General features: G+C 36.5%; 2 protein-coding genes and 1 long non-coding RNA gene across 3 annotated transcripts; 2 read left to right on the top strand and 1 right to left on the bottom strand.

Annotated features, from left to right (window-relative positions):
• The first annotated feature begins 5,602 nt into the window (after window positions 1-5,602).
• LOC130737400 (tobamovirus multiplication protein 3-like) lies at window positions 5,603-14,356 on the top strand. The gene is made up of 11 exons (XM_057589156.1): window positions 5,603-5,870; window positions 5,969-6,059; window positions 6,161-6,213; window positions 6,402-6,494; window positions 6,627-6,698; window positions 10,203-10,275; window positions 10,366-10,411; window positions 10,801-10,864; window positions 13,320-13,373; window positions 13,456-13,533; window positions 14,006-14,356. Exons 1-11 carry the CDS (start codon window positions 5,724-5,726, stop codon window positions 14,096-14,098), a joined length of 864 nt encoding a protein of 287 aa, XP_057445139.1. The 5' UTR covers window positions 5,603-5,723; the 3' UTR covers window positions 14,099-14,356.
• LOC130737401 (uncharacterized) lies at window positions 11,585-15,643 on the bottom strand. The gene is made up of 2 exons (XR_009018673.1): window positions 15,514-15,643; window positions 11,585-12,993 (listed from the first exon to the last, which is right to left on the bottom strand). It is a non-coding gene; the product is annotated as an uncharacterized LOC130737401 (long non-coding RNA).
• A 3,416-nt stretch (window positions 15,644-19,059) lies between these two features.
• On the top strand, window positions 19,060-21,302 carry LOC130737402 (pentatricopeptide repeat-containing protein At5g13770, chloroplastic). The gene has a single exon (XM_057589157.1). It carries the CDS (start codon window positions 19,222-19,224, stop codon window positions 21,052-21,054), a length of 1,833 nt encoding a protein of 610 aa, XP_057445140.1. The 5' UTR covers window positions 19,060-19,221; the 3' UTR covers window positions 21,055-21,302.
• The last annotated feature ends 3,629 nt before the right edge of the window (window positions 21,303-24,931 follow it).

Raw genomic sequence — 24,931 nt, forward strand, 5'->3', positions numbered from 1 at the left:
TTTGCTGATATTTGATTTAAATCTATGTTGTTGATATCTGAATTAAATTTAGGTTGTTGGATATATGTCGTTATCTATCTTGAATTAAGTTGTTAGCTTATGTGTCATGTTACGTGTGAGACTCGGATTTTTAAAGCTTAGAATAAATTAATTAATTTCATGTTCACAATTAGGATTTAACACAACGTGGAAGGAATTTACATAAGTGGTTGCTGTTTAAAAATAATTTAAGGAAGAAGAAAATTCATGGATTAATTAATTCTATCCCTGTAGTCAATTTAGTCGATAACTTGACTCATTTACATGACTGTCTTAGAACGAGAGCGTTTATAGAGAGCCAAAGTACTCTTAAAACACTGTAGAAATTAAGTCATAAGAATTCTGGAGATATACAGAATTGCTCGTATACCTTCCTACGACAAGCAGATTAATACGAAACCCTGGAATTTACGAACACTCATTTTCGATACCGGGAGGTTTGCCGAAACTGAATCCCTGGTTTTTCTAGAGCTATGAAATTAACCTACAATGAAGACTTTTCCTGTTCGGAGCTTCAAATAAAGATTTCATCCGCGTAAGTCCACTCTAATCGACGTTCCAAATCTTTCTTCAGAAGGAAGTTTCTGCATCCGAGGTCAAAACCATAAAGTGCATTTTAAGCAGGTAAACATTAAAAACAAGCCTCGAAAACAAAAAATCAGACTGATATTTCTTTGAAGAATTAGAAGATTCAGCGGGAAGAATATCGTGTCTAAAATACGTTGGAATCAGTAGGAAAAATCGGAATCGCGAAATAATCATTTTCTCACGTTTTCAATTTCCTATAAATAGGACTTCAAAAAATCAAAAAAATCAAAAAAAAAATCACACAACACACACACACACGGCCGTGGCTTTGGAGAGGAAGAGGAGGAAAAGTGATTTTTGCCAATTCTTGACCGATCGTCGTTCTATTCGTTGCTACGCGTTGGCCTCGAGGTACTGATGTTATTTCTTTCTTCTGATCTTAAATTCCGTCGCTTTTTGTTATGTCTTTCTGTGCTCCAAGTTTTGAGCTTTTTGTAAAACTGTCCAAATAACTTAATTTTAGTGTCTAAACTTATTCCCTGCGTGCCCCTGAGCATGTTTAGCGGATTACATTTTGCCGAATGTCGCCGAAAGGCCGCCGAGTTTCAATTCTGCTTGAAAAACCCATTTTTGGCTAAAGTTCCGTCCTTTGGGCTTAAAACTCTTGACTGAGCTTAGCGTTAGTAGGATTAGTCGTCATAATCGTCGTTGGTGTCGACCCCATCTAATTTGTTTTTCGAAATTCTGATTTTGAATTTCCGAGCTAAAAATATTGACCAAAATACCCCTGCGACAGTTTTCGATCCGATAATTTTTCTGAGAGTTTCCCTGGCCTAGATATCGCCTAAGAATACCTAGGAATTGATTTAGATTGAAGAAAAAGTTCGGAAACCCTATTTTCCATAGTAGCCGAAACCTATTTGTTAGGATACCGTGTCCAAAAATAATTTTTGAGTCTCTATGACCTGTGCCATTGCGTAGCTCTTTCAATTGTCGAAATTTTGGCGCCGGTTTCGTGTCATTCCGAGTTCCGTAGCTCGAGTTATGCTTGTTTTAGCGAACGAAGTCTCCGTTGTCAATTAGTGCTTAAATAGGAACTCTGAAGCTTTAATAGCTTTCTTTACGATTTCGATTAGTATTGTTAGATCGTGTTGCTTCTAGTGAAGCTTGTGTTGATGATTGTGTTTCCTTGTTCTAGGTTCACAACTTCCATGCCCAACTTCTACTCACGAAGGTAAGGGTAACTCAGTTTTAGAGCGTCTTTGAGTCTTGCCTGCTTTTATCGCACTGCCTGCGTTTGAGATGAAGATGTTTATATTGATTGGCATTGGATTATGATTATTATGCTTGCAATGTTGTATGCTTGCTTATGTTGACTGTTTCTGAGGCTTGTGCCAAATGTTTTCTGAAGGCTTCGGCCGAGTAAACTTATTGAGACGTGTGTCTCCGTTTTCTGGGAGGCTTCGGCCGTTTACTGGTTTCTGTCATTAAACTGAGTTGGTATGCAATTGAAATGAGTTATGTTCGTGAATAATAGGAATAACATGTGGTTACTCCGAATAAATCATTGGTTTGGGCATTGTTTTTGATTGACTTGGCTTTTAGGGCTTGGGCTTGAAGTGGCAATGTGGTGCTGATTGTCCCACGTGATTGTCCCGTCTTTTAACGCGTTATAAAGTGGCAGTGTGGTGGTGATTGTCCCACGTGATCGTCCCATTTTTCGAGATGTCCTAAAGTGGCAGTGTGGTGGTGATTGTCCCACGTGATTGTCCCGTCCGTAATGGCGCTAAGTGGCGATCAGGAGGTGTGGTCCTATGATTGTCCCGTCTTGTGAGACGCTAAGTGGCGATGAGGAGGTGTGGTCCTATGATTGTCCCGTCTTGTGAGACGTTATAAGTGGCGATGAGGAGGTGTGGTCCTATCATCGTCCCGTCTTTTGAGACGTTATTGATTGACTCATATTGTTGGTTTTATTGATAAATGATTTGATGTTGTATTGTTGAGGTTGTCGATATCTGAATTGATATTATATTGTTGAGGTTGTTGATATCTGAATTGATGTTATATTGTTGAGGTTTCTGATATCTGATTTGTCGTTATATTGTTGAAGATATTGTTATCTGAATTAACCTATGTTGTTAAGTTATTGATTCATGAGTTAGTTTATGTTGTTAAGTTTTGTTGGTATCTGTTTTAAAATCATATCGTTGATTTTGCTGATATACTGATATGTTTAATTCTGTTAAATATATGATTTGATTTCATGATTCGATAGGATGAGTTGTCATCTAATTTGAGTTAAATTGCTAGTTCATTTACCATGCTAGGTCATTAAATTTGAATTGCATGATTTTCTCTTTTATACATGGTAATTGCATGGAGTTAACCCTTTCTGTTTGCTATTTGTTGTTTGGGCGCTTAACGCTATTAGGCGATGGAGATCCTTCCGCCGAGGCTTAGCTGCTCAAGTTGGAGATCGAGTCGTAAGCGGTGGAGTAGAGGTGTGAGAAGCAGTTTTGCTTCTCTTCTTGTGGATTATGTTTGAGTCTCCCTTTCTTTAGGAGAACTCTGTTATTAAAGCCTTGCTTCCGCCACTGTTAAAGTGCGCATGTTTACTCTAAACCTTATTTATGGGGTTGTAAGCTATTATTACTATATATCGGGAAACAGGTTATTTAAATAAAGTCATCGTGTGTTTCCAACCCTATGGTATTCATTCTCATTTTCAAAAAAATTACCCTTGGATTTTAGGGTTTGCAGAATAGTCCTTAGACTTTGTTAGGTTACTAATGTAATTCCTCAGTTGAGAAATTGGGGCGTTACATTACGCACTTAAACTTTGATAGCATGCTTTTCCCTTTTATACGTGGTAATTGCATGGAGTTAACCCTTTCTGTTTGCTACTTGTTGTTTGGGCGCTTAACGCTATTAGGCGATGAAGAATCTCGATGAAACTTGACCCTTATACGAGTCGGAGATGAAGACTTGAAGATTTGTGAAAGACTTGAAGAGTAGAGTCGGGTTTAAGGCTAGGGTCTTGGGTTAGAAAGCTTACCGTTATTGGTTTAAGCTTACCTAATGATTTTTTTAGGAATTTATGTTTGAGTTTCCGGGTAGGTTACGATGCTTTGCTTTCCTGCGGTTCCCCGATGTGGAGATCGTAGGGAGTATGTCGGATTTATAGTGTCATTGCATAATGGGTTCTTTGTTGAGTTGTTTCTATTGGTTAGGTCTTGTAGGTTGGGTGCTTTCGGGTTTACCCTCGGGTACTTGCCTTGTTCAAGGCTTGATGTAAATTTATTTACAGTTGGGAGTATGCATGACATGTTTTGGAAATACTTCGAAAAGAAAAAAAATATACTCATGTTTATAATCCTTTTTGAAAACATTGCATATTTACTTTATCAGGTTGTTACCGTAACCCCTGAAATTCGGGGCGTTACAGATCTCATGATTCTCATCAACACAAATGAAAATTAAGGAGAGGAAGCAACAACACCAGCAGGAAGCGAAAAACACTGAGGCTAGAAGGCGACCGTAGCCTCAATGATCTCGTCAACTCCAAAGATAGAAAAGGAGAGAAAGTTATGTCCACGAGCCTATCCGCTCTGAGACGCGTCAACGTCACAACCTGCAAAAGGAAAGGAAAGAACAGAGAAGAACCTCTACCTTCACCAACACAACCACCACCGCCAGCCTCGATCCATTCCGAGCCTTGCCAAGGCACCAGCTAGCTCAACCTCCACACCGCCACACCCAGCCACTATCACAAGCTCCCTGACCAAAAACCCAAAACCCGGCAACAAACAAAACGACCCCAAAACACCTCAGTCGAGATCGACGATGCCAATGAAGCAAGGAAGAGAAGCTGCAGTGTGGGGAGCTAGGAGATACACCCACACGGACCATAACAGAGAGTTCTCGACAAACACATCAAAAGCATGATCCACAAACATAAAGCATCAAAGACCAGGATGATTGGAGATCAGAACAGAGTCGATCTCGCGAACTTGGAAATGAAACCCATTACCGAGCTACACAGCAAGCCAAACACGCCGGAAGGAGCGAAGATCACAAGCCAGATCGGAAGGAGCGGAAATCCACAAAAACTGACGATTAAGGGAAACAAGCACGCCCAAGCCATGAGGAGGAGGAACATAGATTCAATCGGAAAATAGAAGGAGAGAGGGGTTGCCGCCTCACCGGAAGGGGCGACGAAGTGGCCACCCAACTAAACACAGCTTGAGAGAGAAAACCTAGAGAGAGGGGCTCTGGTTTCCTTATTCAAATGTATTTGTATAAAATTAATTAACAACAAGATAAAAAAATCCAACTAATCCTCAATAATTGACGTGGCATTGCCACATAGACTTGTCGTGACATGTGGCCATAGTGGTTAGCGTCACTCCGACATAGACCATTTCCAGCTATTTATTCCTTTATGTTCAGGGGCCTAGTTCGGCTTTTACTCCAGCGAGAAACGAAAACCAAATCTCGTGCAAATTTTTTGAACAGAAAACATATTTAACCCAAAAAAAAACACCTTACACTAGGCCACCTCGCTTTTTAGCAACAACATGGGCATTGATTTATATTTATATACATATTATTGGAAATAAATATTATTTAATATTAAATTTACTATATAAGATTTTTTTTTTGGAAAACATAAGCTTTTATTAGATGGATAAGATCGATGTTACAAACTGTCCTAATAGCATGTCAAACTGAGAGCCACAACCACAACGGTCAAATCCCATATCAAGCATTAAATGACCAACGAGATCTTTCGGTCACACAAATAACTTATGGATTGATTCAGTATTGCGACCGAGTCGATGATCAAAGATGAGTTTTATACAAAATATAAAATTGCTTCACATTATGAGTGTATATAACTTTTTTGTGATTTAAAAAAAAACATTTTTGTGAACGTGTATAAATTATTCTCATGCAATATTTGCTGGTATAGACGTCATTTAATTTGTTTTTTTTTTCTTATCTTTTACGTTCGCATTTTCATTTGTCCTTTTCGCCCTCAGACATTTGATGATACACACGTACACCAATTTCATTACTTGAAATATGTGACAAAAAGCGTTGCCCTCTAGCTACTACCACATTCATTCGCGGCGCGTGTGCTCGTGGATTCAACAATGGGCCACAACAGCGTGCCGGTGCCGGCGGTGAAGCTGACAGATTCCTACAGCTGGTGGCGTGACATCAACGACTCTCCGGCGTGGCAGGATACCATCTTCCACACCCTCGCCGTCCTATACGGCGTCGTTTCAGCCGTAGCTCTGGTACCTTGTTCCAATCCAATCGTTTCACTTGTTGCGTCTGTGATTTCAAGTTAGGGTTTTGCTTAGTCACCGTTTTTGTATATTTTTATTTGTTTTAGATTCAACTGGTTCGAATACAATTGAGAGTTCCAGAGTATGGTTGGACCACGCAGAAGGTCTTTCACTTTCTCAATTGTTTGGTGAATGGGGGTTTGTATTGTTTAATATTTTCTTTTTAATATAATCTGTTTAACAATTATTCTTTAATGTGTCATCTGGTTGAGTGATATTCACTTTTTCTTGTTTTGCAGTTCGATGTTTAGTTTTCATTTTCTTCCGGAATGTGCAGAGGTTACACCCAGAGGTAGGTATATAGAGTTCAATTGGAGTTATTTTTCAACATAATCTGAAACCCGGTTCATCTGTAGTTGTAGAAAGATGGGGACATTACTATGGTAGTCTTAATTGGCACTAGAAAAGGAATGGAAGTAATATGATGATAGTATTTGATGTTGTGATACTCACTCACTCCGAACTTGTGTATGTATGTAGATACTCCAACATATACTACTTGATGTGCCGAGTCTTGCATTCTTTACAACGTACGCACTGTTGGTCCTCTTCTGGGCTGAGATTTATTACCAGGCAAGTTTGATTAGTGGTGCATATACTCTATGGTCTGTTTGCCTCATGTGGTTTTCTTCTTTCATGGCACTGTACTTTTCTTGTTTGGTTTTGATAGGCTGATTACTGCCTTGGTGTTAAATAATTTTGCAGGCACGTGCAGTATCCAGTGATGGACTGAAACCAAGTTTTTACACAATCAATGTTGTGGTTTATGCTATTCAGGTGAAAATTTAAGCCTAAGTTTCAGGTTGAATATCTTTTGTTTTTTTGATGCCTTGGATGTTGCACGTTTCTGTAATGACCAAAGTTTTTAATCCTGGATAGCAGCATGTAGTGGCCGGCCCCTAAACTGCTATAGTGGTATAGGGCATAGCAGTATGGCTGCTATGGAAATTTTGAATATAATTTTACTATATACATATAAATGTTAACAAATGATTATTAAGACTTATAACTCATAGCAAATTCATAGTAGCAATAAAAGTCATAGGTCTTGGCAAAAAAAAAAAAATACAACTAAAAAAATGCTGCTGAGGAGTTTACGTGTTGGGGTGTTGGTTGAGGAGGATGCCATTACTATAGGAGGATAACAGAATAGAATGAAGAGAGGAGAAACCAGAGAGGAAAAGAAAGAAAAAAAAGCAAATCAATGGAAAAGTAAGCCTACCTGACAGATTAGAATAGAAGGGATGATGCGGGCGTGGAGAGGCCAGAGAGAGGCGTGCAGTGGTCGCCGGAGAGGGGCTGGACGTTTTAAGGAGAGTTCATGCAGGGTGGAGACTTGAGATAGCAGGGGTGGTGTTTCCGTTAGGGTGAACGCGAGACTGAAACTGTTGGGTGTCAAGTTTTGACCTAGTTTTCTTTCATTTGGTGGAGATTTGAATATCTAGTAATTTTAGTACTGCAATGATATGAAGAGCCTTTAGCCATTATTTGTGTCTGTACCTGCAATTTAGAAACCCAAATGTAATTGAATGGCAGTGAAAATTTTGGAGACTTCTGTATATTTTGGATGCAACTGCATTTATTTAATGTCTGAAGTCATATGATTTGGTTTGACACTTTACCTCCAGAGTTAACCTGTTCCGTGAATGCATGGTTGAAAATAGTATTATGTAATTAGTGACCAATCTCATTATTATGATTTATGGCAAGTTTAGCTCAGAAGTTAATTAAAACTGATTCATTGGATAAAAATGGATAATAATATATGACGTATTTCTTTGTAATTTTCTGTTTTAAGGATTCTAACATTCCATGTTATAAGATTCTGGAAAACATGGAACAACGCTTACTGTCAATATTACATTTATTATTTTTTATTTTAAAAAATTTATTTCTATCAAATGTAGATTAAATTACCTTTATAACAACAATTCCGTGCTTTTATCCTTGTATTCATTTTCATTTAAATATATTAACTAATGGAAAGATCCTAGTGAAATGGCTGTTTCAAGAGCTGAACTAGATGATGATTTGTAAATTCTACTATCTATATCTACGTAAAAGCAAAATCATTGCATAATTACTTGTCATGTATGATAAAAAGCTCTAGAATTAAATTGTGAAAGCTACCTGAAGATTACATATTGTTTACAAAGGTTGTGCATATGTTATCAATTGTTGGAAGATGTGACGTTAGGTGACTCACCAGGAGGGAACTTCTGCGAGATATTCAAATAATCTCATTGCAAGATTATGGTCGTACAAATAGAAAGGAATAAAGTGTGCATAGTTATCAATAACGTTGGATAGTGGCACTATCACGCTGCCATGTATTGCTACAAGGGACTCCATCGTGTTGCAGTTCACTGTGTCGTGGCTGCAGCAGCCACTATTGCAGCAGAAATCACGTGCTATTGCGCCACAACTGCAGTTCAGACATGAAAAACCCAGAACAGAGCAAAAAGGGGGGGTGGGGGAAAAAGTTTGAAATGCCCTCCACAAACGTCGCCCACTCCCATCCTTATCTTCTGCTGTCTTTTTATTCGTAAACCGTTCTTCCGTCAAGTGTTAACCTCATTTAAATCCTCACTTTGATATTATGAACCTATGTAGTAAGCTTAAAACCCCTCATATTTTTATTGTTAATTATGAATGTGTTTGTTTATCTTTGAAAATTGTTTTACTCTGGGACATTTATAAATGAGGTATAATTTATATAATATACGTAAAAATATTTAATATAATTACTCGGGAACATTTATATATATATGTGCTATCCTGCTATATCAGTTTTGGCCTTTTGGGTTCTGGGATCACTAACTATGAAGTGGGATATGTTTATGTTTTTTTAGTGAGTAATATACAGTCCTTTTCTAAGAAGGTAGATTCAATATTTTTTGTTTTTATTGTACTTAAAAAAACACCCACGGACCATCATTAAGAGCATGTTGTCACTTTATCTTTGGTGATATCTTAGCTTTTGATATCCCTCCTTCCTTTGACAAGTGACTCCCAGTCTCCCACTCATGGCTTCACCTGTCTCCTCTTTCAGCTCTCTATGCTGTGGTTTTTTTGTTGCTATTTTGTTTTTTTGAAGTTTTTCAAAACCTCTGACTTATTAGGATTGTTAAATACTTGGAAAATTCTCTTATTGGCAGAGGGAGGTCAATTGAGAATTGTGGAAAATGGCAGGAGAGATGCATAATTGAGAGTATACTATGTAATAGTATTTATAAGTGTTAGTTAGTAAAGCTACTGTATGTAAAGCTTCTTCTAGAAGCTACAAATCTGAGTCTATATAAGGACTCAATGTACACAGTGATAGTTGGGTTGAATAACAGAGTTTACATTCAGTTACAACTTCCACTTTCTGTTATTAGTTTCTCTAGTATGGTATCAGAGCTAGTTTTCTCTGCTCGTTCATGGCTGAGATTCCCAACCCTCTCAACAACGGTGCGACGCTGCCACCACCGACTCCACCCCCTCCTCCTCTGCATTCTCCATCGACGAGGGTGCATCTCTGTAGTTAGTTTCTCTAGAAATATTTGATGCCGTCAGGGTGAACAATTACAAATGTCTTTATGTTTATATAGCTACCCTCCTCAAATTAGGAGAGAAACCCATGTAGGATTTTGTGTTATCTTTTTTGTAGAGAATCAAGGAGATGCTTATTTTCCAACATGTCACAATGACATGGTCCTCTTTACTTGCGTTGGACCTAACTGGTACTGGAAGTTGCAGAAATTATGACCCTGGTCCTGGAGGTTGTTAAACACTTTCAGGATCTGTTTTGTGGCACATGAGTGTGTTATTTGTACACACTTGTGGTTGATGGTGGCTTTTTTGGTCTGAGAACAGGGTATCCTCCACGGGAGACAGTCCTGTTTGAGTTGGGAACCTCCACATCCTAGTGGGGCTAGCTCTCCCAGCAGGTTTTTTTTTTTCATATACAAGACTTGTCTTGTACCTGAGACCTTGCTAAAGGGAAACCAAGCATGTACCACTTGAACCAACCAACCATATGTTGGTGATTGATGGTGGCTTTGCCAAATATGTAGATTTAACGGGTCGATAAAAAAAAATCGACCTGTGTTGTTACTTTTCAGTTATGTCCTCAAACTGATGTTTAACTATTGACCTTTAATATTCCATATATTTATTTTTTTGTGTCATCAGTTCTTTTGATATTTGTTGGAAGTTTTGAAAGGCTCTTACTTTCATGCTCACTAGTTTTGAGTTTGTTGAATGACCATCTTGGTTATTTTGTTTAATGTATTTCAGATTATTTTGTGGTTGATACTATGGTGGAAACCGGTCAGTGCACTTGTCATTCTGTCTAAGTTGTTCTTCGCAGGTTTGTCGGCTGGAGAATTCATTTGTTGTTTTCATTGATTGTGACTTTCATGAGTTTTGCTAATGCATATGATATTTCTTTTTGCAATAGGAATCTCTTTGTTTGCAGCCCTTGGCTTTCTTCTCTATGGCGGAAGGTATTGGCTGTTTCTGTTTTCAACTCCCTTTGATGTAATTTGGAATGAATATATTCCATCTATTTTAAAGCATATGAGGACTTAAGCAAGCACCATTAAAATCATAGTAGTCAATCGCGGATCGTGGATGACCCCCAAAAATGAAATCCCATACAAGGGAAGGCCGCTATTGGCCGTGAATAGCGGGATTTCGCGGCTGCGATCCCGTCGCGGCAGGGGTCCGCTACGCTACAGCGCCGCTTTCGCGCGCTATTGATAACTATGATTAAAATTCAAATTTTAAACTAAATCTTGGGTGTTTTCTGAATACTTGCATCTTGTTTGCCCATTTGTCATACCCTCTCATTTTGCTGCATTTTGCACTACTCCCTGACTCAGTTTTTTGACAGATTATTCTTGATGCTGCAACGCTTTCCTGTTGAATCCAAAGGTAGACGTAAGAAGCTGCAAGAGGTATGTAGTTTGATGAGGCTAAGTGTAGTATTACTGATACAAGCTCAATCCTGATAATGTGTATTGAACTAATTTAAGGGCGAGGCTATTAGTACTACCAATTGCCTATCCACACTCCACTTCTGAATTTTAATTTCCTAAATTGTCCTCAAGTGAAGAATTTATTTTCAGTTTAGTCTGAATTATATTTACTGTTCATCATTCAATTCTGGTCAGTCATTTTAATTTACTTGTTTTTGATACACCAAAACTATTCCCTCCTCTGAACAAAAATCCAAGTACAATGCAAAAGAACATAACTCGTAGTATAAAATATGTATTAAAATAATTAGCTTACCTAAATTTAGAATCACAAGTTCATCTAATGATTCTAGGCCATGTTCCTATAGAGAGAAAGTATGAAAATTAACATGTTAAAATCCAACTGTGATTAGCAAGCTAACCCAAAAAACATATATAAAAGGCTATTTAGGTAATACAAATAAATATAAGTTAAAATAAATAACTAATATTGTAGAACGTTGATAGACAAACATACAATGTTGCATTGAAATTTAACTCTGACAAATTTTGAAAATTATAATTATGAGTTGTTAGTGGGGAATAGGAATAGGCAATTGAGAGTTTCAATAGCCTCACCACCTAAAAGGAAACTACTAGCAAAATATAACTATATCAGGAAACAATTTCTAAGATTGTAATAGAACTGGATCAAATATGGAAAGAAAATGACATCTGTGTCAATGTGATTCAAGATCAGAGATGCAGAAATGAGATACAAAGATACTGCAGAATAACTGATGCAATAAACCCCTCCTATTTCACCCATTCACCTTTTCTCATACCTGCCTCATCCCTTGTAAAGTTTCATCATGTCCTCAAGATGAATTTCAGCTGTTGTTCCTGTCCCAGCAATTCACATGGTATTCCTCTTTTTGTTTTGAAACTTCCTCCAGTGACAGTACTGTAACTGCTTCTAACACACTTGATCTGGAGACTGGACTAAATTTCTTATCACTCCTAAAACCTGGCCCCATCTTGCTCTACTGTAATCTGGTGTCAGACTATATCCTGAATCCCCTTCAATGGCTTCTCAAAGACTTGTTAGTTGATACAGAATCCTTTAGGAACCTCCTCCTTTGAAGTTAGTTTTCCTACCTAGGCGTTGGGCCAGCTTTACGCATTGCTATTTTGGACGATGTGTAACTTCTGAATGCAGGCATTGATAATCCTCATTTTAACTTCCTATTCTTGTCATTGATAATTCACTGGGCCTAACCCATCATCTTTGGTTAAGATTATACCCCATATAACAGGATCAGAATATAGAAAGAAAGCAGAATGTTAATTGATGAAAAGCTCTATCTCTGGGTCTGATCAATGGGTTAACAGATGCTCTAGATCTCCTCTTGCACATATTCATGAGAACTGGACTCTCCCCTAACTTCCCCTCACAATCAATCCATAACTTTCCACACCAACATCTCATCTCCCATTTTATTTCTAACTACCTGTGTCAACAACCTCTTGTGCCCAGACCCCGCACATTTTGGGAGCTTTAATGCACTGGGCTGCCCTTTTGTTACCTGTGTCAACACTCAACAGTCCCCATCTCCCTACTTGAATTACCTGTGATCTCTAGTATAATAAATTTCTTTCTGAATTAGATGTGTAATTGATTCCTCCAACATTATTCCAAAGATATTGTTGTAACTCTCCTTCTCAAATTAGATGTGTGTAATTGATTCCACCAACAGTCTACTCTAAAATGACAAATACAAAGCGGGCTTCATAAGATATCGTTGGTGAGGTAACATAGGGATGTTAGTGACGATGGAGAGATAAGCAATACTGGAAACCTAACTCTGCAGTCTGCTCAAGGTATGGCTTAATGGCTGCATAGGAATAATCCCCATCAATTTGATTCAGATAGGAAGGAAATACTGCTTTGGATAAAAATGTGAAATACTATTGGTAGTAAGAGATATTACTACCAGACTTGAGCCACAAAGAGAAACCGGAAAACCAGCATTGAGACTTAACTGAGAAAATATTTTCTCCCCATGGGGACTGGAGATAGGGTTTGATAGAGATATACATTACAGCCACTTCAGAATAATGAAGATTTCCTGAAAGAGAAACATGGTGAAACAGTAGTTGGGATGAAGGACAAATTTTAGTTAAAGAATCAGGGGCATAAATACATAGTAATAGTGTAATTCCAGATTTAGTGAACTCCATAGTGGAGTATTGACAAGACCAAATCACAGAAGATGGTGCTGCTTTAATCCACGTTAAAATTATAAGTTTTGTGCAGATAAAAAGGAAGAGAGAGAAATGAAAGAAAAAGAGAGAATGGGGACTTGAATAATGGAATTTTAGATGGATATTTTTGTGGTAATCTTAGAATATTTTTAATATAATTCTAATAATTTGCGTGATGTTTTTATTGTAGGTTGGCTATGTGACAACCATATGTTTTTTGTGTTTCCTTGTCAGATGCATTATGGTGAGCCCCTTTTATTTTGAAATCAAAGTGATTCCTGTTGGATGTTTTGAACTTCGAGTTTGATTATATTTTGTTTTATCAGATGTGCTTTAATGCATTTGATAAAAATGCGGACCTTGATGTCTTGGACCATCCTATTCTGAACTTCATATATTACCTGGTAAGGTCATTTACTTTTGTGCTTATTAGGCTTTAGCTTAGTGATCAAAGTGAGATGTTCACTGCCTAAAATTTTGACTGACCCAAATTTAAGGCTAAACTTTTCTTTCTGTTATTGACATTACTCTTAATCCTGATTTGTAAGATTGTTCTTACTGGAAACCCATGTGGCCAGAATTGTTAAATCAGATTAAATCCTGCTTTGAAATCCAACAATTCATAGTGAGCAAATCTCGAACAAAAGTTTTAGCCACTGATGAAAATTGTTTCTCATAAAATATGGCTAGTTGATGTTCTGATTTTTATTTGGAACCGTGATTTTGTAAATGTTTTTTTACTAGTTAATAATTTACTAAGATAAACCTTTTCGGTAGGTTAAATATTTAAACCTTTTTGGAGGGTAAGCCATCAAAAGAGGTATTGAATGTCTCTTTCCCACAATTCCTCTTACCTTTCTCTCATTTTTACTGCAGTTGGTGGAAATATTGCCTTCTTCTTTGGTCCTTTTCATTTTGAGGAAGCTTCCACCCAAGCGTGGTATCACACAATATCACCCAATTCGCTGAAGAGATTCAACCAAGTTTGAAAAAGGGAATCATCAGTGGTTGTCTATTTTCTTAGATGATTCTTATAGTCCAAGGGTAATTTTTATAGAAAGGCAATTCTTTTCTCTGTTTGGGTGGCAAAGTTTGTATTATGGGTTTATAGTTCTCCCTTATATTGTTGCGTATGGATGAATCATTTTTACAGAGGAATGTAATTTACAGAAGGATTCAGCTGTAAAATGCTATGTTTAAATAACTAATAAAAAAAAATTCAAGTAATTTTAGCGGGTTTTTTGTTGCCCAGAATCAATGAAATTAAATTCCATCAAAACAGGTAGAATTCATGAAATCCCTCATTTTCTGAGCGTTTCCTCATGGCCCCATCACATCTTATTTCTTCTTTTTCTACTCCAAGTGAAACTCCATGACCATAGCTTATACCTTATTGAAATAGCACATCCACACTTCCAATCTTCTACGTTTCCCACCCTCCCGCAATTCTTGAAAGAGTGGTGCTAGTTAGTGCGAGAAAAATAAAGAAACCTATCATAAAGTTCGTTCCCCTTGTAAAGCCATAATTCGTAACATTCAGCATTCTCCTTCTTGAAAACTCTAACAACATCTATTTCAATTTTTTTCTCAAGAGAATACCATATATACTGTATTTTTTTCGTTTTCTTTTTTGTTTCTAAATTGAGTTGGTGCAGATAGAAAAAATTGTAGGACTTGATTTTTGTGTGTGTCAGATTCCAGAATTTAATTATTATTAGAGTGAAGTGAAAGAATTAATGATATTATTAAGGAAATTTAATTCCAAACAAGATATTTTATAAATGAAGGGAATGTGATTGAAGTACTTTAATCCCTGAATTAAAAATTTCCTAGATTTTTCAAATGAGTCGTCCAAACACATTGTTACGGTTTGTAGATTTTAAAACATGAAAACACGTTAAGCTGTGTCTGATATTTGCTTTGTCTCTAGGACAATGTGGTAGATTTGTGCTTCAGCAACTCAACACAATGAGTAATCATAATTGGGAGAAGAGGATAGATATATCTTATATACAAGTTCATTTATGTGTTCCTTCGTAGTATATTCTACTTTCACTTCCAATTTAGATCCTCTGCAGTCCTCCCGCAAAATCTTAACCATTAATTTATAGCTTTGATGGTTAAGATTGACTCAAATATAAGAGTGATAGACTATTAAAAAATGGACTCCTCTTAGTTATTTATAGCTGCAAAGGAACCAAATTGGCAATGAAGGTTTCCTAGATGAAAACATTCCCCATGAAATGCGACGTTTGAGATTTTGAATACTCAATACTGTCATCATTACTAGGATACAACCAAAGAAAGGAAAACAAAAAAAACAGGATCATTCAGAACCTAGTACCTAATTGCTATATAACATTTGAAGGTCAAAGAATGCGTACCTGAGCCAGATTTGCAGGGTTTTGAGGAAGTGATTAATACTTGCTGCTTCGTTGCGGGATCAAGTGGCTTTAGCTTGATGATGAATTTGTTTGAGATCATGTGAACCAATGATCCCAACTTCAACTGATTATGGAATGAAATATCGGAAGTTGGTATTTGAATGTTTGGTTTGACTTAGTGGTTGAATGGAAGGTTTGACTTAGTGGTATGAAATATTTTTTCTTTCTCATCCCCACAACCGACAGCTATGAAACTAATCCTTTGAGACTCTGAGATCACGTTAAGTGGGTAGGCCTCTCCCAACAAATGCTTCTCCATACGCACCGCCCAAGAATCAAACCCTCGACTAGATGGTTAAGGAGCCCAACTATCTACCAGTTGTGCTACACCTTGTTGGTGGTATGAAATATTTTAAATACATGAAAAGTGAAGAATTTTTAACGGTGGAAGATAATGAGGGAAGATAAATGTAATTTCTATCAAATCACTTTTTCTTTCTTGGTTTATCTACCTGAAATATTGTAATCGTTGATTCTCTAATATTTAAAACAAGCGATTTATGTCATTGAATTTTTAATTTCTGAAAATCAGGTTCTTTCATTATTTTAGCGTTAAAATGAAAACAGCTATTTCATATATTCACCTCTCTAATGATGTTGGACGTTCATTAATTGACGTGAGCACGTATGAAATAAACAAAATGAACACAGGAAATGGAGAATTGAATTGTGTTTTAAAAATTCCTTTCAATCCTCTAAGAATTTTCGCTTCTTTGTCTATTTGATGTTCAACATATGCCGAATGTTAGAATAAGCTGATAGCTAATTCTTAAGGCCAGCTAGTGCTAGACCATTTAAGCACAGGTGTGAGACTGTTTTAAAATAGTTAGTGAAAATCTTATCAAAGGATTCTCAATTATATTTCTCAAGACAATAATGAGTTTAGACTCTGCCTCTCATGTAAGTAGTCTGCTCTTGCCTTTTCAAGCTATGCTACATTGCTACAATAAAGTTGTGCAGATACAAACCGTTGCAGGTTACATATACAAACCTTGCTTTGCTGGTTGTAGATACTGACTTCTACAAGTCCTAAAATGACTCAAGATGGTTACTCAGTAGTGAGAGTAACTGAGTAAACCTTTATGCTTCATCCCCACATACTTAATTAAATACATTTTTGTATATTGTATTTTTTACAGCTAATATTGTTTTACACTTTTACATTGTTGGATAATAACTAATAGAGAAAAAATATTGCTCCTTGGTGATATAATTTTTTCCTTTTAAAATATACTTCTATATTCTCCATCCTTCTCCCTCATTGTGCTAATGGTTATTTATTTCTTCTTCTCTAAAGCTTATTTATTGTACAGTGACTTAATTAAAAATATATGGAAACAACATTAAATGTCAATTTCGAGATAGTTAAGTATTTATTACGTATAATATATTTCCTCATGATTCAATATCCTTTCTTTTACATTGTGATGTGGAGCCCAAGGCCCAAGCGGCCAAGCTACCAACTTTACTCTTATATTTTAACGTTTCCTCTCATCCCCAAGTCCAACTTCATTTACATTATTTAAAAATTAGGTCCAGTAAAATCAAGTCCAACTTTGACGTTACTAATTCTTTCTAGAGTTGTATTTTTTTTTTATTTGATATTTGTTTCTTTTTTTTTTCACAACATCTACTTCAGAGTCAAGTCCAGAAATAATAGAGATTAAATAAAACTATTTGATAGCCTATCAATCAATAAGATGAAACTTAAAAGGTAAATGCTTGAAAGTTGTATTGACATTCTCAAATTATTTATTAAAACTTGCATGTAGCTAGCTTCTCAAATTCTATCATTTTCTGATTTCTTCTGACAATGTGTTGTCCGTTTAATAAAAACTAATTTGTTGGATAGTATACATTGTACTTTCTTCTTTTAAAAATGTTGCACAAATTATATATCAAAATCTTTTTACATAAATTTGTTGCATAAATTATACATGCATGTATAAATTTTCATAGAAGTCATATACGTTTTAAACTTAGTCCCCCCAAATCAAAATCCTCCCTCCGCCAGTGCTCGTGTGGCCTCACTTGAGTGTCTTGTATGTGTGTCAGAGCTTATGTACACTAACCTTGTCCTAAGTCATGTGCATAGCGGGAGACGATGTTCTATAAAGAATTTTAAAAAGTGGAGTCGCGACCAATATTCTTTTCTAATGAGAAAATATTGAAAAATTCATAAAAATTGTCTACGAAACAAAAATTCGATTCGCACATAATTTTTTTCCGATGCCCAATTTAATTTCTCTTTAAAAATGAGAGACTAGAATCATATTTAAGTTTTTATATTAAGTTATTATTAATTGATCATTTTTGAGAAATGACATGATTAAGAACAATGAGTGCAACATTAACGGTAGTTGACAGATGAGAGATGGTTTTTTCATGTGGACTTTTTAGGGGTAGAGAGTCTTCATGTTTGTGAATTGGGGCACAAAGCGGTTACTTAGGTGTCAGATTACAAGAATGTCGTGAATTTATTTAGCAACAATGTTGATTTGCTTAATAATTTGTTCAAGAATGATATTGTGAAATCATGATGTGATGAGTTGGGACCGGAATGTCATTTCTTACACTTTTTCCGTGGACGGAACACTTAATGTTTTAGCTTGACAAGCCTTACGAGTCTCTTATGCGTATATCGAAATTTTATCATTCCTTTGTTATTTCTTGTCATGATTATCAAATTGAGATACGTTTCATGTATCGCTAGACCCTAATGTCGTGTCTGTATCGTATCGTAAAATACAGACACAAGAAAAATTAGGTCATAAATTGAATAATATACTAATATATCATATAAATATAGTTCAAAATAATCAAAAATCCAAGCCATAAGAAGAATATAGTCTCACAAAGTTCAAGTTCAACTAGGTCCAAGTCATAAGCCAAACTCCCACTCCCTAATTTCTAGGAAAAAATAGTTGAAACAATGAAACGGTGAATAACAGAAGAAGAAAGCCAAAGTTGGTAGGAGGCAAAGAATAAGTGAAACAATGATTCGAACACAAAAAGATACGTTCATGGAATACGCATCGTTGGAATGATTTTCGTATCATATCGTGTTAGGTATCGTGCGATACGTACAATACTAATAACCATGTTTCTTGTATGTGTTAATTTGATCCTTGGACTTGCTAACGTAATTGTTTTGTTATCTTTCAGTTTATCAACTGAAAAAAAAACATGAATAAGGAGAAAAGGAAAAATGTTTTTATACTTAACTTTTAACTAGCCATTAATAAATACGTAACATTTTTATTATATATCGCAAATATAAATTACAATCCCTAAAGTTGAATTCTGAACCTCTCCTCCCAAATTCTATATCCAGTAGCTTTTATCACTTAAGTTATTTTTCTGATTGTTCCAAGACACTAATCATCATGCTCAAAATAATCAAATATTAACATTAAAAAGATAATGAAACTGGGGTATATGGCTACAAGAGACTAACGTGGCTTTTCGTGGAAGCAGAGAGAAAATGAGATGTTGTGTGATTCCTCCACGCCACACGTCATTATTTGAGTGGTGGTTAAGATATCTAGAGTTTGGATAGAGCCACACATGACATGTAACCAAAATTGCAATCCACATTGATTCTTCAAACTGTCTTCTCTTCCAAACCACATTCACCTGTAAATTGTAATGGCCATTTCATGTTCTGCAGACTGGTCTCTAGCTTGCACAAGAACTCACGTGCATTCATTCATCCCCACGTGCCACTTCCCTTCCTCGTACAATGTCTCATCATACTCCTCCTCCAATCCACGGTTCTTCAGTGCAAACTCCTCTGCCTCTCCCACACCCATCTTAGAAGAAGCATCAAATTCCAACACCCCCATGCTAGATGTAGATAATGTTAACAACATTGCTGGTTCTCATCAGCAATATTCCAACCCAGGAACAGAGAACTTGAATGAGTTTCTATGCGGGTTGTTTCAGGATCCAAAAACTGAGGAACTTGCATTTGACTACTACCAAAGATTGAAAGACAGGCCAGTGTTTAGACCAGAGAAATCAACTTTGAAGCATGTGATCAGGTATTTGATGAGATTTAAGAAATGGGATTTCATTTTATCAGTTTCTGAAGACTTTAAGATTTATCATGTGTTGCCGGATGGAGCTACTTGCTCTAAATTGATTGAGTTCTGCATCAGACAAAGAAAGTTCAAGATTGCTGAGACCCTTCTGAATGCTTTTAAATCTGATAGTGAGGTTGCTGTGTTTGCATTTGGTTCTGCCTTGAGAAATTATAACAAGCTACATATGTTTAGGAGAACTGTTTTAGTCTTTGAGAAATTGAAATCAAATAGTGTTGTTTTGGATTCAAGAGGCTATTCACACATTATGGAAGCTTACTCTAAACTTGATGATTGTGAGAGTGTGGTGAAATTGTTTCATGAATTTGAAAGTAGGAATTTGAGAGACTCAAAAAGATACTTAGGTCAGATATATGGGGTTCTGTGTGAGTCATTAGGAAAGTGTGGAAGAGTTTCTGAAGCACTTGAGTACTTCAGAGAGATGACAAAGAAAGGGATTTTTGAAAGTTCTGTTTACTCTACCTTGATATGCTCTTTTGCAAGTTTGCACAAAGTTGGTGAGGTTGAGGAGCTTCTCAGAGAAGCTAAAAGCAGAACAAAGATAAAGGATCCTGAGGTTTATCTAAAGCTTGTGATCATGTATGTTGAAGAGGATTTATTGGAGAAGACTTTGGAAGTTGTTGAGGCAATGAAGGATGCTGATGTCAAGGTTTCTGATTGTGTGCTGTGTGCTGTTGTTAATGGCTTCAGCAAAAGAAGAGGGTTTTCAGCTGCAGTTAGAGCCTATGAGAAGCTGATTTCTCAGGGCTATGAGCCAGGACAAGTCACCTATGCTTCGGTTATAAACGCGTATTGCCGGCTCAGTCAATACAACAAAGCAGAGAAGGTGTTTGAAGAAATGGAGCAAAAGGGGTTTGATAAATGTGTTGTGGCTTATTCAAGCATGATTGTGATGTATGGCAGAAGTGGGAGACTGAGAAATGCAATGAAGTTGGTGGCTAAGATGAAAGAAAGAGGGTGTAAACCAAATGTGTGGGTCTACAATTCCTTGATAGACATGCATGGAAGGGAGAAGAATTTGAGGCAGCTTGAGAAGCTGTGGAATGAAATGAAGAGAAGAAAGGTAGCACCTGATAAGGTGAGTTACACTAGCATGATTGGAGCTTATAGTAAGGCAGGTGAATTTGAAACATGTACAGAACTTTTTAATGAGTATAGGATCAATGGGGGAGTGATTGATAGAGCCATGGCAGGTATAATGGTTGGCGTGTTCTCGAAGGTTGGTCAGATTGATCAACTGGTGAAGCTCTTACAAGACATGAAAATGGAAGGAACAAGGTTGGATCAGAGGCTGTATCAGTCTGCTTGGAATGCCTTTATAGAAGCTGGTTTGCAACTTCAAGCAAAATGGTTGCAAGAGAGTTTCCATGTAAGTTAATTTTCTAAAGCTGAAATATTTCAATCCTGTGGGCAATTTGATACTTGTTTCTGCTAGCACTTGGAAAAAGTAGATATCTATCAGCTATACATGTTGTATAGGTTTTGGGGCTGAAAAGCTCTTCCATTATGATCCAGTGCTTCCAAATTGTAAACAACTTTTTGTAGTGACTTCCGTAAGAGGATTGAAATCACATGTCCTCTTGTACGTTCCTTCAATGAAAATATTGTTAGAATTTTTTATTCTAATTTGGACTTATATTGATTGACGAGGATTGAAATCACATGTCCTCTTGTACGTTCCTTCTAAAATAAGTTGAATGTTATCTGATATGTTTTTCCTAGTGAGCGCAGGTGTTAATGTGATCCTTATGAAATATTTTGGGAATAACGATGTGGATATAAGTTTATTGGGTTGAGCCCAATAGGCAAGTGTGTAAACTTCTGTGTAGGGCCTAATGGACCTAATATTCATGATGGATGGAAATTAGATTTCCCATGTTTTATTAATAAAGGGCAGATCCCCACTTGACTCTGACGTTCTTTAACGACTCGTGCTCCATCGAAGAGTTTTTTGCAAGAGACGAGAGATCAAGTGGTAGGTCCTATTCTATCGCACACAGCTGTGTGTGTGTGCTTCCGCAAATCAAAGGGACTAATAAGGATGTCTTAAAAGGTACGCAAAATTTATCATAATTTTGTAGTGTTCAAATATCTAATATAAATCGAGTTAATATGCAATTCCTACAAATAGAACATTTCAGACAGCAAAAAAAAACTCTCATTAAAACTAACATTCATATCTTAGGTGTTAATTTATTTTGGCTTAATCGTACTTTTGGTCCCCCACGAATGCTATATGTGCCATCAAGGTCCCTAAAGTTCAAAAATCTCATTAGGCATCCCCAATGTTAACCTATGTTAACAACTTTGGTCCCTCCTCTTTTGCATTAAAAAACTAACGGTTTTGGGGACCAAAAGTGCAAATGAACCAAAAAACAAATAAAAAATTAAAAAATTAAAATCCAGAAAACACTTATAATCTTCCTCTTCTTCCTTTATCATCTTCATCATCTTCAAACCCAGATGTGAGATTGAAACAACATATTCTCTCATAGTCATACCTCCCCTCACCCACCACTCATCCATTTCCTTCCTCACCCACCATCACATAAAACCCACATAATGAAGAACAAACCCAAGAAACACACATGGAAGAAGAAATTGGAAAACATCGGTATTGATTGAAAAGTTTTGATTTTTCTTCCAGCAGAGGCATAAAGCCAAAGATGCAGAACAAAGAAATTGGAAAAGAATGAGTATTGATTAATTGGATCGTTTCCTATACCACAACCAAAGATGCAGACCAAAGAAAATTGGAAAAAAAAGGGTATCAGTTCATCTAATGGGTATTGATTTTTCTTCCTATGATTGGACCGATCTGTTACATTTCGTGTTATGAATTACAAGTTGCATAATTCAATTTGCTTTTAGTTGTGAATTATGATTTCAATTTTGTGATCTGAAGTTCAGTTTTCTCTACTCTCAACACTCAAATATGGAATTTTTTAAAAATTTGTTGGGTTTTTAATGTTGAAGATGTTGAAATTGAAGAGGAAGAAAATGAAGATGAAGAACAACATTCATGTTTTCTCAGTTTTTAATTTTAATTCCAATTTTTTAATTATTTTTCTGGTTTAATTACATTTTTTACCTTAGAACCGTTAGTTTTTGGATGGAAAAGAGATGAGGGACCAAAATTGTTAACGGAGGTTAACGTTGGGGATGCATAATGAGATTTTTGAAGTTTAGGGACCTCGATGACATATATATCATTCGCGGGGGACCAAAAGTGCGACTAAGCCTATTTATTTTTGTGTAGAAGTGTTATCTTTGTTATTAAAGGGACCGAAACGAGCCAGAAATAAGGAACATGTGATCTCAATACATTATTAGGTCACTAGTGGCACATAATTGGAATTGTGGTCGCGGTTATGTCGCGAAATTGCAGATAAATGTAGGTTGAAGTGGCAACAATTGCGGTTGTAATGTTGTTGTCAGACTAAAAAACCCTTTTACATTGATGCCGCAATTGTGGTTTCTGACCTCAATTTCAAACCTTAATTTAATTTCATGGGGTTTAACTCCATCTGAATAAACTTCAATAAAAAAAACTTTTGTCTAGTATTGTTAGGGTTGATTCTAATGGTGGATCAAATCTGTTGTTCTGGTTGGCTTCTCAACCATGTGGCCTGAGGACAACTGAGCCGACCGAAAGGTATGCACCTGATTATCCGCCACATGGCCGGGCCGAATGGCTTGTGAGGAAACATCCCCACGATAGTGTCCGCTTGGCCACTAGAGGATAAAGATCAACAAGTCAAGGCTACGTGACTCATGACCACTTGTCTGATCGGACACCCTGTTTAAGGGGCTTCCCTCACTTGCTGAGACAACCGTTAAGGACTCCGACTTTATAATTACAGGTTCTACCATTCATACATAACATGATATTCATTCTAAGCATTTTACTTAGAGTTTTATCTGAGTTTTTTAGAGTCTCTCTCATCCAAACACTGACTTGAGTGTCGAAGTGTCTTATGTAGGTTACCTCTCCATGCCATTGAACTTGAAGCTCCGTTGTGACTTACGGGACCACCACCGCGCAATTGTGGTGTGATCCATTACCTCAACAGAGAGAGACTCACACTAGATTCTTAGGTTCGAACAATTTGCATTGTAGGTGAGGAGACACAAAAAACAAATTGAAGAAGGAAGACCGCAAACAAAGAGATTCCATTCAACATGAGTTCATACTCCAGCGTGCAAAGAAATTCACACTTCACTCGTGGAGGGATTTCAAGTCTAACGCTCTCCTTGAGCATCAGGGAAGACGAATACGATCAACGTAAGACCCGATTATATTATAAATATTTGGGTTAAATATGTTTTTTGTACCTGACTTATACACCATAATCTAAACCCTATAAAATTTTATTCATGGTATTTAGTCCCTGAAATTTTTTGTTTGATTGAAAATAGTCCTTATGGCATTATAATTCATTTTTGAAATGTTTTTTTACCCAGTCACCAGCCAACGTGGCAATCCTAGTCACATATAGGTGCCTACGTGTAATTTTGACATCAGTTTTAGTCCTTTTAAAATTCACTTTTATTAAATTTAGTCCTTTCAAAATTCTCTTTTATCAAATTTAGTCCTTTTGCACTTCTTCCTCTTCCTCCTCCCACCCATCACCCTTTCTCCTTATTTTTCCAATGAACGACCACACTCAAATCGTGATAGTTTTGAAGGAATTATCATTTTCTAATCACCAAGTTGTATAAATTTTCGAAGGAAAGAAAATAGAGCTAGAGAGAAGGAGGTTGGGAAGGAAGATGAAGGAGCAGAGGAAGGAGAGATTTTGGGTAAAGGAGTGAAGGTTTGAGTGTGGTGGTTCGTCGGAAAAATGGTGGGAGAATGAGTGATGGGGGAAAGTGGAAGAGAAAGAAGTGGAAAAGGAAAGAAACTAAATTTGATAAAAGAGAACTTTGAAGAACTAAATTTGAGAATAGAGAATTTTGAAAAGACTAAATTTGATAAAAGAGAATTTTGAAAGGACTAAAACTGATGTCAAAATTACATGTGGTCACCTATATGTTAGGTTATCAAATCCGGATCGATTATCGTAATCCTATTCTTATAGTTTAGGGACGTGTTTGCACATTTTAGAAAACTAGAGAACCAAAAGTGATAATAAGCCAAGAAAAAAAAAAACTCAACAAGTTGTCCGCCCGTAAGTAATCCACGAAAAGAATCACATTAATATTCCTAAACAATATAAGAACTTTATCCTATAACTGTTTTTTTTCCTTTTACA

Source organism: Lotus japonicus, chromosome 2, assembly GCF_012489685.1.
Source record: "Lotus japonicus ecotype B-129 chromosome 2, LjGifu_v1.2".
NCBI classification, from domain to species: Eukaryota; Viridiplantae; Streptophyta; class Magnoliopsida; order Fabales; family Fabaceae; genus Lotus; species Lotus japonicus.

Excerpts from the sequence above, each read along its gene's own strand:
- LOC130737400 (XM_057589156.1), top strand. The coding sequence starts at position 5,724 with ATGGGCCACAACAGCGTGCCGGTGCCGGCGGTGAAGCTGACAGATTCC. Across the intron at positions 10,276-10,365 it reads GTCTAAGTTGTTCTTCGCAG|GAATCTCTTTGTTTGCAGCC; the intron begins GTTTGTCGGCTG and ends TTTTTGCAATAG. Across the intron at positions 10,865-13,319 it reads GACGTAAGAAGCTGCAAGAG|GTTGGCTATGTGACAACCAT; the intron begins GTATGTAGTTTG and ends TTTTTATTGTAG.
- LOC130737402 (XM_057589157.1), top strand. The coding sequence starts at position 19,222 with ATGGCCATTTCATGTTCTGCAGACTGGTCTCTAGCTTGCACAAGAACT.